The sequence below is a fragment of the Terrapene carolina genome, unplaced genomic scaffold (assembly GCF_002925995.2).
Source record: "Terrapene carolina triunguis isolate 2854851 unplaced genomic scaffold, T_m_triunguis-2.0 Scaffold132, whole genome shotgun sequence".
Lineage (NCBI taxonomy): Eukaryota > Metazoa > Chordata > Testudines > Emydidae > Terrapene > Terrapene triunguis.
Genome location: NW_020664483.1, coordinates 1,197,045 through 1,213,300, shown reverse-complemented (window position 1 = coordinate 1,213,300; position 16,256 = coordinate 1,197,045). Strand labels below are relative to the sequence as shown.

The 16,256-nt window shown below is 42.8% G+C and overlaps 1 protein-coding gene across 2 annotated transcripts in view; it reads right to left on the bottom strand.

The window, feature by feature from the left end:
* Nucleotides 1-3,625: 3,625 nt before the first annotated feature.
* TTL (tubulin tyrosine ligase) overlaps nucleotides 3,626-16,256 on the bottom strand; it is a 31,857-nt gene continuing 19,226 nt past the window's right edge. Inside the window, exons 6-8 of one of the 2 annotated variants that reach the window (XR_002908909.3) lie at nucleotides 15,424-15,567; nucleotides 9,541-9,756; nucleotides 7,877-7,934 (exon numbers count right to left, since the gene is read on the bottom strand). Coding sequence is in view for 1 of the 2 variants with exons in the window: in XM_024213932.3 (XP_024069700.1) it covers nucleotides 7,820-7,934; nucleotides 15,424-15,567 (259 nt within the window). In the remaining variant the exon portion in view is untranslated. Of the gene's footprint in view, nucleotides 7,935-9,540; nucleotides 9,757-15,423; nucleotides 15,568-16,256 lie in introns of both variants that reach the window. The other variant, XM_024213932.3, reaches the window with a different exon arrangement.

The window sequence follows — 16,256 nt, the reverse complement described above, 5'->3', positions numbered from 1 at the left end:
CCTCACCATGCTCCATTTATTTATACAGAGCAGCACAGCTTCACCAGGAGAGATTGAGGGATTCCCCCCCCCACACCCACCCCTGAGAGGCTTTGGAAAATGTCACCCCTCAAGGCTTTGTGCCCTTGGCTAGGCTATTTCCCAGCAGCAGTAGAGCTGCTAGTGAGCATATCTATTTTGAAGTGTTTCCCCTCTATTTACCACTCAACACCATGTCCACTTGGAAGACTTGAAAAGCTTCTTCATGAATGTAAAGGCGAGCAGCTTGCTTAGCTAGACTCCCTGCCCATCTGTGGTTGCCTCTTTGTACAGTTATTCACAAAGAAAAAAACAACAACAGGTAATAAGCTTCTCTCTCTTTAATTGTTATTCAGGACAGAGTTGAATACAAATGTCAGAGAACCATGCACGGCTCACAAATCCTGTGAGACACATACATACACACACATCATGATAGTAATTTGAAAACACAAACTAAAGATCTATATGATGTAACTTCAGGAGCTCTTTATGTATGCTACAGTGATCGTTTCAGATCCTTTCAACGTTATTGTTTTCCACAGATTATTTTAGCTGACATTGATAATGAAACATTATTAACTCTGACTTATTGCACAGTGTTTTCCTCTTAGCAGAGAACAATGCTTAGAGAACAAGAAATGCATTGACCATACACACGCATGCAGTCCTGAAGGGGCTTGATTACAATGCGATACAGAAGTTTGACCTCCTTAACTAAGCTGGTTTCTTAGACAGCATCAGCATTTTCATCATTGTTTGGCTGTTGTGGTCAGCCTCTGAAATGGACTGGGAGCACATTACAGTTGTAGCACAATCACAATGAATTTTAAAATGGGATTTCCCCCTATCCTGTATGAGACAAGCCACAGACAAACTGAAAACTTCCAGGATTCCAGTTCCATGAGGCCCTTATTCAGAGAGCCCATGTCTGAAATCCTTCTCATGACTGACACAAAAGGATACAATGCATCAGACTAGACACCCATCACATTCTGTAGGATGGTATGCATCTGCTTGAAAAGCAGCACCCATCCCTTTCCAGAGCTCATTAACAAGTACGGCCTTTTCAAATAAACTTTTATAGGACTTAAGATAGAAAATGTAATTTTTGCAATTTCTTTTAAAAAGTTCATGATCTTAACTTAAAATTACAAGTATACAATGTTCTAACTCTTCAATCAAAAACAAGTCCCTTACAGAAAGACATTTGGGTAGTTGGACAAAATACATTTCCTTCGTGCGAGCACCCAGTATTTTAGAAACCACAGTTACCTTTCTGCTGTTTTCTCTTGGCAATGACTACCACCATGGAAGATATAAAATATTTTTCTATTTCAAATATAAGTAGGGTATAAAGGATGGGGAAATCGGTTACACACTGCTCTTCTGCTGTAACAAATGCCTCCTCCCCTCCCCCCAGTATTATTGTCAGTTAATGAACCTTGCAGAATTCTGAGAAAAGGCCTTTTGAAGAATATGGCAAACAAGCCAGCAATTTGACAACCTGATAATCATCTTTAAAAAGGATGAGAAAAGTTGAACAGGTATTGTGTGAATAATCAGATCATCACTAAACAGAATTCAGTTAGTTTGGAATACAGTGAAACCCCTTAGGCCGTGGCTAAACTCGAAACTCCAAAGCGGTGCCGTGGGAGCGCTCCCGCGGCAGTGCTTTGAAGTGCGAGTGTGGTCGCATGCCAGCGCTGAGAAAGAGCTCTCCCAGCGCCGCAGGTACTCCACCTCCCCGAGGGGATTAGTCTACAGCACTGGGGCACTGTTTACACTGGCGCTTTACAGCGTTGTAACTTGCTGTGCTCAGGGGGGTGTTTTTTCACACCCCTGAGCGAGAAAGTTGCAGCGCTGTAAAGCGCCAGTGTAGCCATAGCCTTAGTTTAAGACTTTTGATTGATGCAAGAGATCATCAACTGGAGGTCTATTATAACCAACCTCAAGGTCAAACAAATATGTACCTGAAACTCTACACGTGAATACATTAAACTGGTTGCTTAAAACAAAAGGAAGCTGGTTGGTGCAGATTTTACTGTAAACGCGGGGCTCCCCATTCTGATGTCCAGAGTTAACTGTGGCTCCACAGGGACAGAATTTGTCCCAAAGGCAGCAAGCAGGTGCTCTAGGGTGGCAGGGCATTACATACACTGCAACGTATGTTCCAACTTTTATTTCCTCCTAGACTCAAGAAATCTAAGGAGCCTCAACTTGAAAACAGGACAAAGTCAACGGTAATGTTCACGGTGAGATGGGCTGATAGACTGAAGTTTGACAATACCATCAAATAATATCAACAGGTCATCTTTCCAAGACAGGGAATCCGTGCAGTGAGAACGTAAACTATGGAGCGAGTCATCACCCAGTACCTATCAATGACAGGACTACAGACGGATACCGAAATGGTCCAGAACACTGCCATACAGTGCCACTGTAAATGCAGTACTGGGCCATTACTGTATAACGAGGGGGAGTGGTTCTTCATTTGTGGGGACAGGGGGGAGCTGTATGGGAGAGATCAACTGAACGAACAAACACTGGGGCTGTCAAGGATTAAGATTATCCCAATCTCATCCCAGCTAACTGCACTGGGATGGCTCTGTCAGGTAGCTAGACAGCAGGGGAGTCTGTGCTGCTTTCCTCCCACTGTAAAATAATGGGCACAGAGGACAGTCACTAGCTGCTCAGCAGGTAACCCCAGTGAAGCTGCACATCCTGACAGCAAGTAAGCTCTCTCTCTCTCTCTCTGCCTTTCCCACACCTGAACGACAACAATCCCATGATTACGGTTACCCGATTGCACGGCTCATCCAGGGACCATCAAACCAGGGTGGGAGGAGGCTGCCCGGAGTCACTGCAGCGTGATGGATCGCTCACACTATGCCAGCGGCTTTGCTCTGGCAGTCTCCCCTAGGAGCACAGCACACACCTTGCTTACAAGAGCATGTTTGGAGAAGGGTTCTACTGCCCCAGCGAGCTGGACTCACCCTAAGCAGCTGTTCTCCTCTGTGTATACATCCTATACAAACAAGTTCCCGACAGGAACACAGCTACTGAACCTTTACTAATTCTTAATGGTGACCTGAAAAGGAAGAAAATGTCAACTGCCTCAGGGCTTGTGCCTTTTCTTCACTTCTTTATGATGTGCAAAAGGCCTAAGACCTTTAAGCTCCCCCTTCCCCAAGTTATTTTATACATTCCAGCCCAGTCTTAACTGGCTAACCAGCTAGTCAAATGATGGTATCACAAGAGCCAAGAGTGAAAGCTGAGAGGGGGGAGTGTTTTCGTTTAAACTCTTTTTTAGTTCATACCTATTTTACTTCCATGTCTGCTAAACATTCTTGATAAAGGACATCTGTTAGCCCTTGTCTTCACTGGGAAAAATGAGAGTGTTGAAACAGGTTAGCTAACACATTAAAATCTGAGTGCAGGCAAAGCGTGTGTGGTTTTAATACATTCTGGTCAGGCAAATTCTAGAGGGTAACCTGGGGGTTACTTTGACCAGCTAACATGTGGTAAAGCTCCAACTTGCTTTGTCTGCACTAGGATTTTAACACAGGTTATCTAACATGGGCTTACCACCTCCCCACCTTTTTTCTACTGTAGCCATAGCCTTTGTCCACACCACCTTCCCTCTTCGATGAATGAGAGCTCACAGTACACATCCTCCAACACCAAACTGACATTCCTGCTATTTCTAAAGGTAAAAACATGCACAAAGCCAAACCTCACCACAGGTTTCAGGCCCACTTCCTACACATCAGGAAAAAACCCAGTTTTTAAAGTCATCACTTTCAATTGAAGTCACCTTTGATTTTCATTTGACTGACTGGTATTAGCCAGATGGCTTTTAATTTGCACTTCACTCTCTAGCTACTACTGCGATCAGTGAAGTGGAAATAAAAGGTGACCTAAAAAGAACTTTTTAAAATTTGGACTTGTGCCTTTTTTTTTGCTTCTTCATGAACTCAGTGAGAGCTACTGGGAGCTGAGCTCCATTGAAAAATCAGGCCCCTTATTTAGGTGCCTCTACATGGACATAGGACCCTAATTTAGACATCCACTTTTGGAACTTCTACCCCCCCCACACACACGTGAGCTCACTGTACACACAGTTAGAGCCGTCTTCCTTGTCAACTTCTGGAATACAATATTTCAACCACTTGATAGTTCAAATGCACATTACATCTCCCATCAAATTTTCACAAATATTTATATACAACACTTGAGCTCATTTCACACTTATTGCTTAAGAGAAGTTTGCACAGCAGCTGCACACTTATGTGATGGTGGCAATCTTCTGGCCACTGGATTTTGACAGCCTTATATATAACTCCAGTACCTGGGAATCCATGACAAATTACACTAATGGGGGCATACATTTCAAATATTCACTGATGTTTTAATGATAGAGCCCGAGTCCTTATTAGGCTTGTAGTCACATGAGTTAGGATTATCCAACATCCCCCACTGAGGCTTTCTGTGGGTTCATTTCAGTACAAACCCTGTCTGTCCCCCTCATGGGCTTCCTGGCCACCCCAGTAACGGAGACTTCAAGTTAATTTTTCCTTCTTTTTCTGCAGCCATGAAAACCCAACTCAAATCACCTGGCTACTCCTATTGAAAAACAGAATTCCTGGCCTTACACTGCCCCTCTGCCAAGCAAGGTAATTGGACTCGACAGTGAGCTCAGGCATCCCCATACAAGTCCTAGGGCAGGTCTACACTATGGCAGGGATCTATGCTGAGATCGACCCACCGGCAGTCGATTTAGCGGGTCTAGTAAAGACCCGCCAAATCAACTGCAGATCGCTCTCCAGTCGACCCCTGCACTCTACCTCCCACCCCCCACCCCCAACGAGAAGAGTAAGGTAAGTCAACGGGATGCAGTGTAGATCCCACGGTAAGTCAACCTTAGGTACGTCGACTACAGCTACATTATTCACGTAGCTGGAGTTGCGTAGCATAGGTCGACTTACCGCGGTAGTGTAGACATAGCCCTAGAATAAGGCCTGTTCTTTGCCAGCTGATATAAGGAAAGAATGCTATTCAGCCAAGGAATCTTTACTGATGTTTTCTGTCTCACCTGCAGTCTGGCTTGATGTACAGACGATGTTCAACGGGCGTTACAGCAGAAAACTCACACCAATGGAACGACCTCTGCAGCTTCAATGCTAGATTGCAGAGATCTGCAGAGAAGCAGCAATGGTGTGAAGAGTTCTGAAGTTATTTACTTGCTGTAAATAAACGAAGCCAGCAAGAGCATGAAGCCCTTTGGCAGAAGTGACGCGGGGGACAATCTGACAGCCACCTGGCCAAAGGTTTCAAATAGACAAACTTTTAAGATGAGTGGCTGAGTCTGTCCCCAAATCTAGCTGTTCTGGATCGAAATAATTAAGGTATGGAACAGAAACTCCCCCAGTGTGCCCTAGCAATGAGATTTAAAGTTCCGTACACCTCCCAGAAATGCTTCTGTCTCTCCCTTTGCTATAGAGCCAAGATTTACGAACACCAGTGACTTGGCAAAGTAGGACAGGTTCATTCATTCACAGAGCTCTACACTGGTAACAATTCAGAGATGGGAAATCTCAGCCCTAAGTCGAAGTAAGTGTGTAAGAGTGCTCAGACATGTCACTGGAGGGAAAAATTATACTACTTAACTCAATGCTTATTAAACTCAGCCAATCAGAAGCTTGGAACCTCCTAAAGGTGTTTTTTTTTTTTTTGTAGCAGGAGCCACTTTTCTTTTGCTTGGGTCACCGTCATTAATGTAAGTATTCTCAACCCAAGGCAACTGTCAGAGACAACAGAACGTAGTTCTGATCCGACCAGCAGAGCCAGAACTCTTGCTGGATTTGATTCAGGTGCAGATGTCAGTGTTCCACAACAGTATCCTGTGTGGAGCATGCACCACACAAGAGAAATCCTTCTTCTAAACAATTCTCTCATGCCTTTCCGTATCAGATTCTGCTTCTCATTCAGTCATGCACACTTGTTTGTTAGGAAGCTGCCTCATTTCACTGACCTTTTAAAATATGTAGAAAAAAAATCTAATCATAGAACTAAAATATGCTAGGATGCAACATGCAATGCATGTAGGAGAACTGCAGCATCTCAGTATTGAAAATGCATAAGAGCTTATAGAAATCTTACTGGTTTCCTTAAAAAAGGGTATCTTGTTAGCATTAGTCATTTGCAGACACAGACTATTACTTCTTAAGCACTAAGATTAAATTTAAAATTCCACCTCTCTATTCCTACTGAAAATTCCCAACACACTGCATTGCAATACGGAACACACTTACGATCTATAGTACCCAGTTTGCTACTAGGAACCCCACTGTGTTCTACAAGAGACACAGCCAACCTATTTAGGTTAAAAATTGTAACTTAAAGGGGCTGTTTATGATGTGGGGAATGTTCCCAGGATTTCACATAACTATTTAGGTTATACTTAAAAAATGTGAGTTTCTACATTCACTGACCTAACATTTTTTTTTTTAAAGGTTATCACAATATAACAACGCAATATGCAACAAGAGTTTCCCTGCTGTTCTACAGCAGCACCAGCTGATCATCAAATGCTTTCCCCAAGAGGTAAGCCGATTTCTACTGACTGAGGATGCTTGGGGTAAAAAGCACAGCCATGTTTTGGTGGTGCTGACTCGTACGTGCTGAAAAATGCAATGTTTGGCCAATGGAGAGAGAGAAAATTGGTTGGGTTGAAAGGGATACAACTGATTGGGTTGAAAGGCTTTTATTTTCAAGCCTCGGATCCATTAAAATAAGATGAAGAGTTAAAAAAAATGTACATAAGCAGCTCTTAAAGAGGCTGCCAAGGTCCCTTGGCGTTCTTTTGGTTAACAAAAATGAAGGTATTAAAAGCATAAAAGCTGAAAAAAGAGCTGAACTAAGATCATTTGAATGCCCCTCTGAACAAGCCTTCCAAGAAAGAGACTCTGTTACAGCAATGCTCTCAACAAGAGTGTCAACCTAGACTCCCTAAAAACTGCAGATCGGTGGGAGAGGGGCTCAGTATTTGTTTTCTAGGGGTTCCAACTGCATCAGACTGACGGACAACTGATTCAAATCTCATTAGACAATGGATACAAGTAAATAAAACCTCCTTCAACCATAGGCTACTTCATCGCACTAGATACAGTACCCTCAGTAGTGTCACTTTTGCCATATCGTTAGTGGGTGTTTCACTAGCTGATTTTAAAACAGACTTAAAATTCATTTTTGTTTCGTTTACACATCCCACAAAATAAGACAGCTTTTCACCTCTACACAAATGGAGCAGGAACAAAAAGGAGTTACCTATTGAGGACTGAGCTAAGGCACTAAAACTGCAGCAGGTGATGAACCAAGAAACCCACATCGATGGTACTCTTCATTAAATTGCCTTATTAAAAAACAAAACCAAAAAAAAGGAAAAAAGGTTTCTTTTTAGAAAAGGACGAGATAATACAATATTACTGTATCCCTGGGTTTTTTTTAAACATTATTTTGCTGTTCTCCCAGAGAGATTTGCTTCAGTTATTAAAGTCACATGAGCTGTTTCCAAAGCAAAGTTTGGTGAAACACAGGCAGAGTTGTCTGAACAACTTTGGCTCATCCTGGACTCGCCTTCGAAGCCTTCTTTTATTTATATTTTCCTCGTGAATTTCCAAAAGTTGTCTCTCTTTCCTCCTTTTTGGCATGATACTAAAGTCAATGATCCAACAGCCTTCCCTCAGAATCGATAGATGGCAGCTCTTCCATGTGTGTCGCTAAGATGGTCTTGTTGTCATCACAGCTTCATAAATATTGATGGCTGGCTCTGCTTTTGCACTATGTCACTGAGGGGAAAGACACTAGAGATGGCTACATCCACTATACCTTGGCAAAGTTCTGCATAAAGTTTCCTAGAAGAAAAAAGAAAAATCAGAATGAAATATTTTAACAGGGAAAGAGTAACACGTTGAACATTCTTTACCCTCATTCAAGTTTTCCCGGCAGCAGTTATACAGTCTTGCCATTAGTATAAATACCCCTTTCCCTTCTAACTTCTTCTCTCACCACCCTGGAGGCTGCTCATCCCTTTTACTATACTTCTCCCTCCATCTAAGCAAAGATGGAATCGTAAATCCATGCCTTCTAGTAGCTATTGCAGTGGACTACAGGATCACATTAGTGGTAGTTCTACATTTATTTACTGTCAGAACAGATTATAGAACAAAAGCAGTAGAGACTTAATTTGAAACATTAAACTGAAGCACAAGACTTTTTTGGGGGGAAAAAACTACTGATCTTCATAATTAGGTGAGACCCAAATTATTGTGTAGCACACTGAATTAATCCTATTTATAATAGAAAATGTTCCTGCCAAACCTACGGTAGGTATTAATCCTGGCCTTAGATACAGATGTGCAGCTCAAATCGAAGCCAGTGGGACTCTCTCATGTTTATCTGAGAGCAGAATTCCACCCTAAATCATGAGATACGTAGACTCCACTAATTCTGCAGTAGTAAGAAAACCTAGCAAAAAGAGCTCCATGTCATGTGCTTTCAGGTCTCCTCATCTGATACAAAATGGGCAGAGAAGAGTAAAGCCAATTTGGTGGCGATCTCTGCTGCCAAAAGTAAACCCCAATTCAGGGACCATGTCAGTCCTGCAGAAGACACCTAGCACATTTGTGGAAGAGTCCAGAGCAGGTGCACCCCCCCATCCCAGTCATGTAATTCTGATGCCTCAGTATTGCAAAGAAACAGGGCAGTAGGATGCAACAGCAAATGGGGTTTGCTGGTGTGGCACTGCACAGGGATTTCAGCTGTTTGGCAGAGTTAGTTGTGCTTCGTCACAGTAAGTTTCATGAAGCTGGTATTCATCAACATACATTATCAGCACCAGCCAAGGGGCACTGTCAACAGAGATCAAGGTAGGCTCATTCCAAAGGGGGTAGAGAATAATGGAAAAGTAAATCAACCTAAGATCAGTCTAGTATAATTGTTCTCTCTCTCTTACACACAGTTTATGAAACACACACAATTTCTCCAAGCATCAAACTCAAAACCAATGATATTCTGAGCAGCGTTTTGCTGTTTTTACAAAATAAATTTAAAAAAGGGGACAAACTAATCTCTGGCATAGCAACAATGGACTTTGTTCAACTAGGCCTACCTTCTGATGAGAGGAGAAGCCTTATCTGTCGGGCAGCGTGAGACAGAACAACCAGAGAGACTTCAGTCTAGTGAACAGCATCAATATTTGATAAGGTATTTTAACTTAGCATGAGCTACACAGCTAAGACTGCCCAGGTTAGACAGCTCTAGACTTTCCTGTATTTACCGACATAGGATGTGGTGGCACTATCACTACATCTAGTGTCAGTTAGTTACAATACTAGTAGCTGAAAGTCTGGGCTGCTGGATGGGTGTAATTCGTAAAGTCACATGTGTAAAAAAGCAGAAAGTGTCTGAGAACATAAAAATTGGACAGTGATAGACTGCAAAATCCGGTGACAATTGAACCTGGTTATATTCTGAAGAGCTCTCATCCGTGCTTGTAGCAGTGCCCATCGCTTCACACTGACTCTACAAAGATAACAGGCTTCAGGGTGACAGAGTGACATTCCTGGATCTTATAGATTGCATACAAGGACTGACGAACGACTGTCATGTTGATGGAATATTCATCTGTTTCAATAATGCAGATTTTTTTCTTCATCCCTGGTGACTGTCACTGTCCTAAAACAAATAAGGCAATTTCTGTTGAAGATGTACTGTAACGGGGCTGGAGATAACAGAGGCTGATATGTTTTTTCCTACCAAGGCCTTAACCAGAATTAACAAGGTCTTTTCACCTGTGCAACTGGCTCAGCATACCTTCAAGCTTCCAGATTCTCTCTCCTGAACTGCTTTCAGTAGATGATTTCTGTATCAAATCTGACATTTTATGAAAGTGCGAGTCTTTCTCCCAGCCATGATGTGAGATGGATTTCTGGCAAGCATTCTGTGTTCTCTTTCATTTCTAATGGATCCTTAGCCCTCTGGGTGCCCGTTTTTAAAAAATGCTAGAAGACGAGAACCTTCCACACTTTTAAGCCATCTTGATGGTTGTAAATTAAAACACAAAACATGCCTTTGGGTAAGTATTTCATTTTTTAAATTAAAGGTTCCACACCCCACACCTGTACATTCTCTCACTCTTTTGGCTTCTGTGTCAATTCTACATCCTACATCCTTTTCTGAATAGCATCGGTTCTTGCTGCCATATTAATACAAGTTCTCTGTTTTAATGCAGAATGCCCAGTGTTGTCTCTAGTTGTGTTGATTTCCTTAGCTCTCAAGAATCGTTTCCTATAAGCCTGTCTCTGTGGCTGGGCCTTATGCAGTGCTCTCTGCAGAAACAGAAGCCCCAAGCAAGTGAAAAGGCTGACCGCCAAACCCTAGTTGTGCTGCTCCTTTCCGGATATGGCCTCTCAAACCAGAGAGGAAAGATGAACTTCCTTGGAAAGGGTTCTGCAGTTGAGTGCAATGACAAGAGAGATTCTCCAGAGGTTCATGTTTGAACCCAGATCACCCTCTTCACTAGGGTTTTATCATAGGGCTTCTAATTTAAGCCAGTTTGACTCCAACTAGCCAAAGAGTCTCAGACTGCATGGACAGAACGCACTGAATAAACGGAACTTGTTTCCCCAGAGCTCCCTGCCCTGTCAGCCCAACCTCCTTCTCTCTCTCCCTGCTCTGGGAGTAACACACCTCTCTGATACAGTGTTGAGTCTAAACAGGCTCATCTGCACCTACCTCCCATCGGAGTGTGCTTTCCTGAGCTGCCTCTGAACCCCGGCAGGGAATTCACTCCCAAAGCCACAGGCTGTCGTTTGGCTCAGTGAGCTTTCCTCCATGGTCACCACCACAGCGGCCAGGAGCCACCCAAAGAGCTGGGCAGCCTATCACAGGCAGTTTCTGAAGGAGAGCTCCGGAGTCAGGAGCCCAACACGTCTGCTCCTCTACCACCACATGCCTCACATGCAAAATATTTACACTTCTTTCCAGAAACTCACATGCGCAACTTCAACCAACGCCTGGCAGATCTAGTTGTTGGCATTACAGGGGCATCTTTTCACTAGGGTGATTGGTTCTTGAACACCTTTGCAAAGGCATTGATGCAACATGGATCTGTCTTCAACATCTGAGATGCAGCTCTACACAAAGGATTTACTTTCCAGGTCTATTTGAGATATTTATTATAGCCAATGAGAAACCAATCCCACATTTACATGGATTTAGGCTCCCCTATATCTCTTTCATAGAATGGCAGGGTAGGGATGAAATACACTGTCTTGTCTGAAGTATGAAGAGCATATATTCTTTAGATTGCTCTTCAAAACCACATTCCTACAGAGCAACTGCTAGCATTTGCAGGCCCACTGCATCAGCAGCATGCTCTTTTGAAGGATTACAATTGGATTTTCCTCATCTTGGCATGCAACACTTGTTTGTGAGCACTGGGACCAAAAGGTCAAGAGCATACAGCTGCACCAACAACAGGGAATGGGCAGGCACTCCAGAAGCACCAGTGGGAGCAGAGTGAAGCGATAGAGTTCTCTATGCAACATTAAATTAAACCTGTTCCTCTCCACTGTTCCACTGAGAGAGGCTGCTGATTTGTTCATGAAAATATATTGCTTAATATTGGGGTAGTTATATTACTTGGACAATTGAATGTCACCCAAAAGTGCCTTTTACCCAAGTTTCTCAGGTGTTTTTTTTTTTTTTTTTTTTTTTTTTTTAAACAAACATTGGATTCTTCCTGTCAATCACAAAATTTTAGAAATTTCTCTCACACACAAAAAACACCAGTGGAAAAAACCCAGGAAAGGTTTTATGAAATGAAACCAAAGCACGTGTATTATTTGAATATAAACCTTCAGCTATTGTCCAAAAAAAAAAAACACAAAAAAACCCCCTTCCAATTCTATAATTCAACAAAATGTAAGAACATAATCATTGAGTCTGTCCCTAGTCTACTAGGTAGGCCCACAACAATTTTGCAGCTTTCCGTAGAAGCCAATACATTTCCCCCAAATTGTTTGCTTTTCCAGCACTTAGCCTATTACACTTATGACCAAACCAGTCCCAGAGGATTAAACAGACGTTCAATTGATGCTGATCTGATTCAGGTCCTTGAAAAGCTGACTGTTCTGTCATCTGTGATTTTGCTTCTACAGTTTTTCCCACCATTTTGATGCAATGAACTATGGAGCAAATCCTCCTTCACAAACAGATTTGGGGTAGAAATCTGGATCTTCAACTTAAAATGCTACAAGGAACGAACTCAGGATCATACTCCAACCAGCATGATTCAAGCACTTCTTCCTGTCCTGGGATCCACCTATGCCCTTATGTTTGAGATCTGTCTATTGCTTAGCCAGCATGACTGATTCTGTAGCTTCTCTGAATCATTTTAAAATCTGGTCCTTGTGTGGTTGCAGTTCTTTGTTAAGTTAGGTCAAACCAAATTTCCCTGGATACCATGCCAGTAGTGTCAGCCACCTGTAATCTGTCAAGTCCTTTCAAAACCATCCTCAATTGCTTTTGTAAGTTTAGTGCCTCTTTATAGAGCCCTTATGATGCAGAAGCCAAGCTGTATTTTCATCAAAGTTCTCCTCATTTTCAAGTTCCAACACTTTTAGGAGTTGGATGCACATATAGAGATACAATCTTCCTGATTGTTCCACTACTATTGCATCCATCCTCCTTTTTTCAACCAACCAAGAGGATGATGGTGGCTGTGAAAGAAGTTTTGAACCACAACAACATGCACTAGAACTGTGGTGGGCCTTACTTCTTTCTCAGTGAGGTATAAGCAGTGTGCTGAATGCCCACACTGTACATAAGAAGTTTAGGATGACTGCATCTCTGAAAATTCTCATATTTTTATGCTCAGTCCAAGCAAATGGCTAAGATTTCTCTCCCATATTTCACCCCCTGCTTTCTTGGATGGCACCTTCACCCACATGGACACAATATTCTTTGTTTTTTTCTTTGCAGCTGTAAATACCTATTGACTGGTTGCTTGAGACTCTTGATTGAGCCATCAGCACTGTTGCTTAGAAGAAGTAAATGGCTGGGAAGATGCAATAGTAGCTGACGGAGGTTTCTTTATTGATTATCTTGGTCTCTTGGCCAGAGGTTCAGATGGTCTGTGATAGAGACCTATTAAATCTCCTCTTATTTTCAGTATTATAAATTCCAAGAGATCTCAGTGGGGCTCTCGACTTCTTTAAATTGTGTAGAGAAGCATCTGTGAAATCCACAAGGAGCTTACAACCGTCAAAGGGGAGGTCTTCAATGGCACTCTGAACTTCTCTCGGAAAGCCCAACATCTGCAGCCAAGACACTGTTCTCATGACCACTGCAGTGGATATAGACCATTCTGCAGTGTCTGCCACACCTAAGGAGGCCTGGAGCAATGTCTTTGCTAGAAGCTGACCCTCTTAAATAGTGCCTTGAAACTGGTCATGATGTTCCTCTGGCACATGCTCAATGAAGGAATTCAATTTGTTAGAACTGAAGTAAAGTGCTCATGTTGTGCACCACTAAAGGTGATTTTGTTATTGGCATAAAGGAAGCATCCTGCCTTCTTATCAAGTTAAAGTATACACATTTCAGGTTGTTTTTAATGCACAGTCATCAATTGCTCTATGCTATTTATTGGCTGTCAGAAAAGGAGAAATTGCTCCTGAACGGAACCAATAGTGAAGAGCTGCTGGAAGGCCTGGGACAGAGACTTAAATGATCACTGCATCTACCTTTTGGTGACAGCATCAAAAAAGTCTCACTTCCAGGATCATACTCATCAGCGTTCTTCTCTTACACTTCAATAAGACATTGTTTCATTCAATGGTACATTTGCTCTTGAAGAGTCTGAAGAAACTGATTTTCTGCATGGTTAGAGATGAGCACAAATTCTTTCTATCCTTCTACTTCACAATTCTTGACAATGTTAATGTTTTGCTTTAGAAGAATAATCTGTTTTCATTATTTCAATTCATTCAATTGATTGTTTCCTTACCACCTCTTTCAACATTATACTTCTTACGTTGGATATATACCAAGTATCAGTGCGTGAAATCAGTAAATTCTAATCACCGCATTCATAGTATTGACCAGCAGCTTTCACGCCTGTTATAGCTGAAATGAGAAACAGCCCCCTACTGCACACTACACACAAGGCTGGTAAAGCTGAAAAATAGCATAAGCTAGCCAGATTTGATATAAAGCCAGGTTATCAGATGCTCTGCCAACCTTCCAGAAGTTCCTAAATTTAGGCCACATCTAGACTATGGGCACTACAGTGGCACAACTATGGCATTGTAGCTGTGCCACTGTAGTGCCCCAGTGTATGTGCTTCCTACAGTGATGGAAGGGGTTTCTGCGTTGCTATGGGAACTTCACCCCCACAAGGATTGGTAGCTAGGTCAACAGAGGCAGTTTTCCATTGACCTACCTGTCTCTACACCTGGGACTAGGTGTGCATAGCTGTGGTGCTCAGGGGTGCAGATTTTTCACACCTCTGAACACTGTATCTATGTTGACCTAACTTGAAAGTCAAGGCCAGTTCTTAGTAAACCAAGTCCCTGAACAGTTTACATCTCCATCCACTAACCTCTCCACCATCCAGTGACAGTCAGTACCACCCACTAGCCACACCCCTCTTAATCACCAATGACTGCCCATTCCCTTTCCCCCACTAATCTTCAATTCCACAATTTCTACCTGTTTCCCACAGGTATAAAAAGAACCAAAAACGCTTCTCAGTTCCATTTACATTTTCACAAATAGAGTTTTCATTCACAGATTGAAACTGGAGCTAGATACTTGTCATATGAAAAAAGCTCTGCTGCTCAAGTCCAGGAGTGGGTGTCTCAGCCTTTGGACTGGCCCACACTACTGCTGTGGAAAAGCCACCGGTATGAAGGGCCTCTCCTAGTAAGTCCCTCCCCTGACCATGCTGCTGCTGGGCTTGGAGAGAGGGATAACGACAAAGTTCCTACTGAGAAATAGCGTAAGTTACAGAAATTCAGCTGAGCAGAAACGTGCCTTCTGGCACAGAGGCACAACTACTGCAGCACTACAGCAAGGGGGAGCTCTCTCCAGCCCCACAGAACAGCAAGGGGCCTCTTCCTGGGGCGTATTTAAAGCAGGGTCACCTAGACCGCCAAGCTTAGGGAGCAGCAGGCTACGTGTTGGAGGCAAGTATCTGGTCTCAGTTTCAGGAACAATAGCTTTCCACCAAGCAGAGAGGAAAGCGAACACCTTCTTCAGAACTACAGCAACAAGAGATCAGGTGTGCCGTGCCGTCGGTACACGGGAGCTACCATTTTATTACAGGACGAGGATGCTCACTGTGCACAGGCAGGGGCCCCATTGACTTCGATTAGCCAGACCTTCAGTTCCTCATCTACCATGAAGTCAAAGCCGAAGAGCTGGAAACTCTGGTAGTGCAGGTGTTTGGTGCTGATTGCAGGCTCTATACACATAAGGCAGCTTCTGCAAAAGGAAAAAATGCAGGGTCTGACTTAGCAGCCATAAACATTTAAGAGCAGTAATTCTAGATTCCCGGAGCAGACACACAGCACAGAGATCAGAAGGGCACAGTGCAGTGGGAAAAGCAAATGGAAACAGGGGATCAGGAACAGACTTGTTCCTCATACTATTATTACTTTTTGCTATTGTGCCCAGCCAAAAATAAAAAAAAGATACTAAAAAAATCTGACTCATGCAAAAATCTCTCTCCGTTTGCGCTAACTAAAGGCCTGATCCAAACCCCATTGAAGCCTTACCACTGATTTTATTGAGAGTTGGACCAGGACTGATTGTGGCAGGGACACTTCATAACACCACAGGCTTTAGAAAAAGAAAGAAATGCACAAGAGCACAAAGAAGATTTTAACACAACTCTTTACAAAACCTATCATTTAGCACAACTCTGAAGCAGCTCGACGTGTTCCTGTGACACTCAACACATGTTTTCTGTGTTCTCCAACAACACAGAATGGCATAAAGCCAAAATCTGTTCAAAGAGAGTGATGCACAACAACAGAATACTAATCACGAGCCCGAGAAGTGCTCTCTTGTTATTTGCATTTAGAACAAGAGAACGACTATGGACACTAGACATGCAAGAGTTACCTCCCAGCAACATGGGTATGATCTAATTAACAACCTTTGTCCATTAT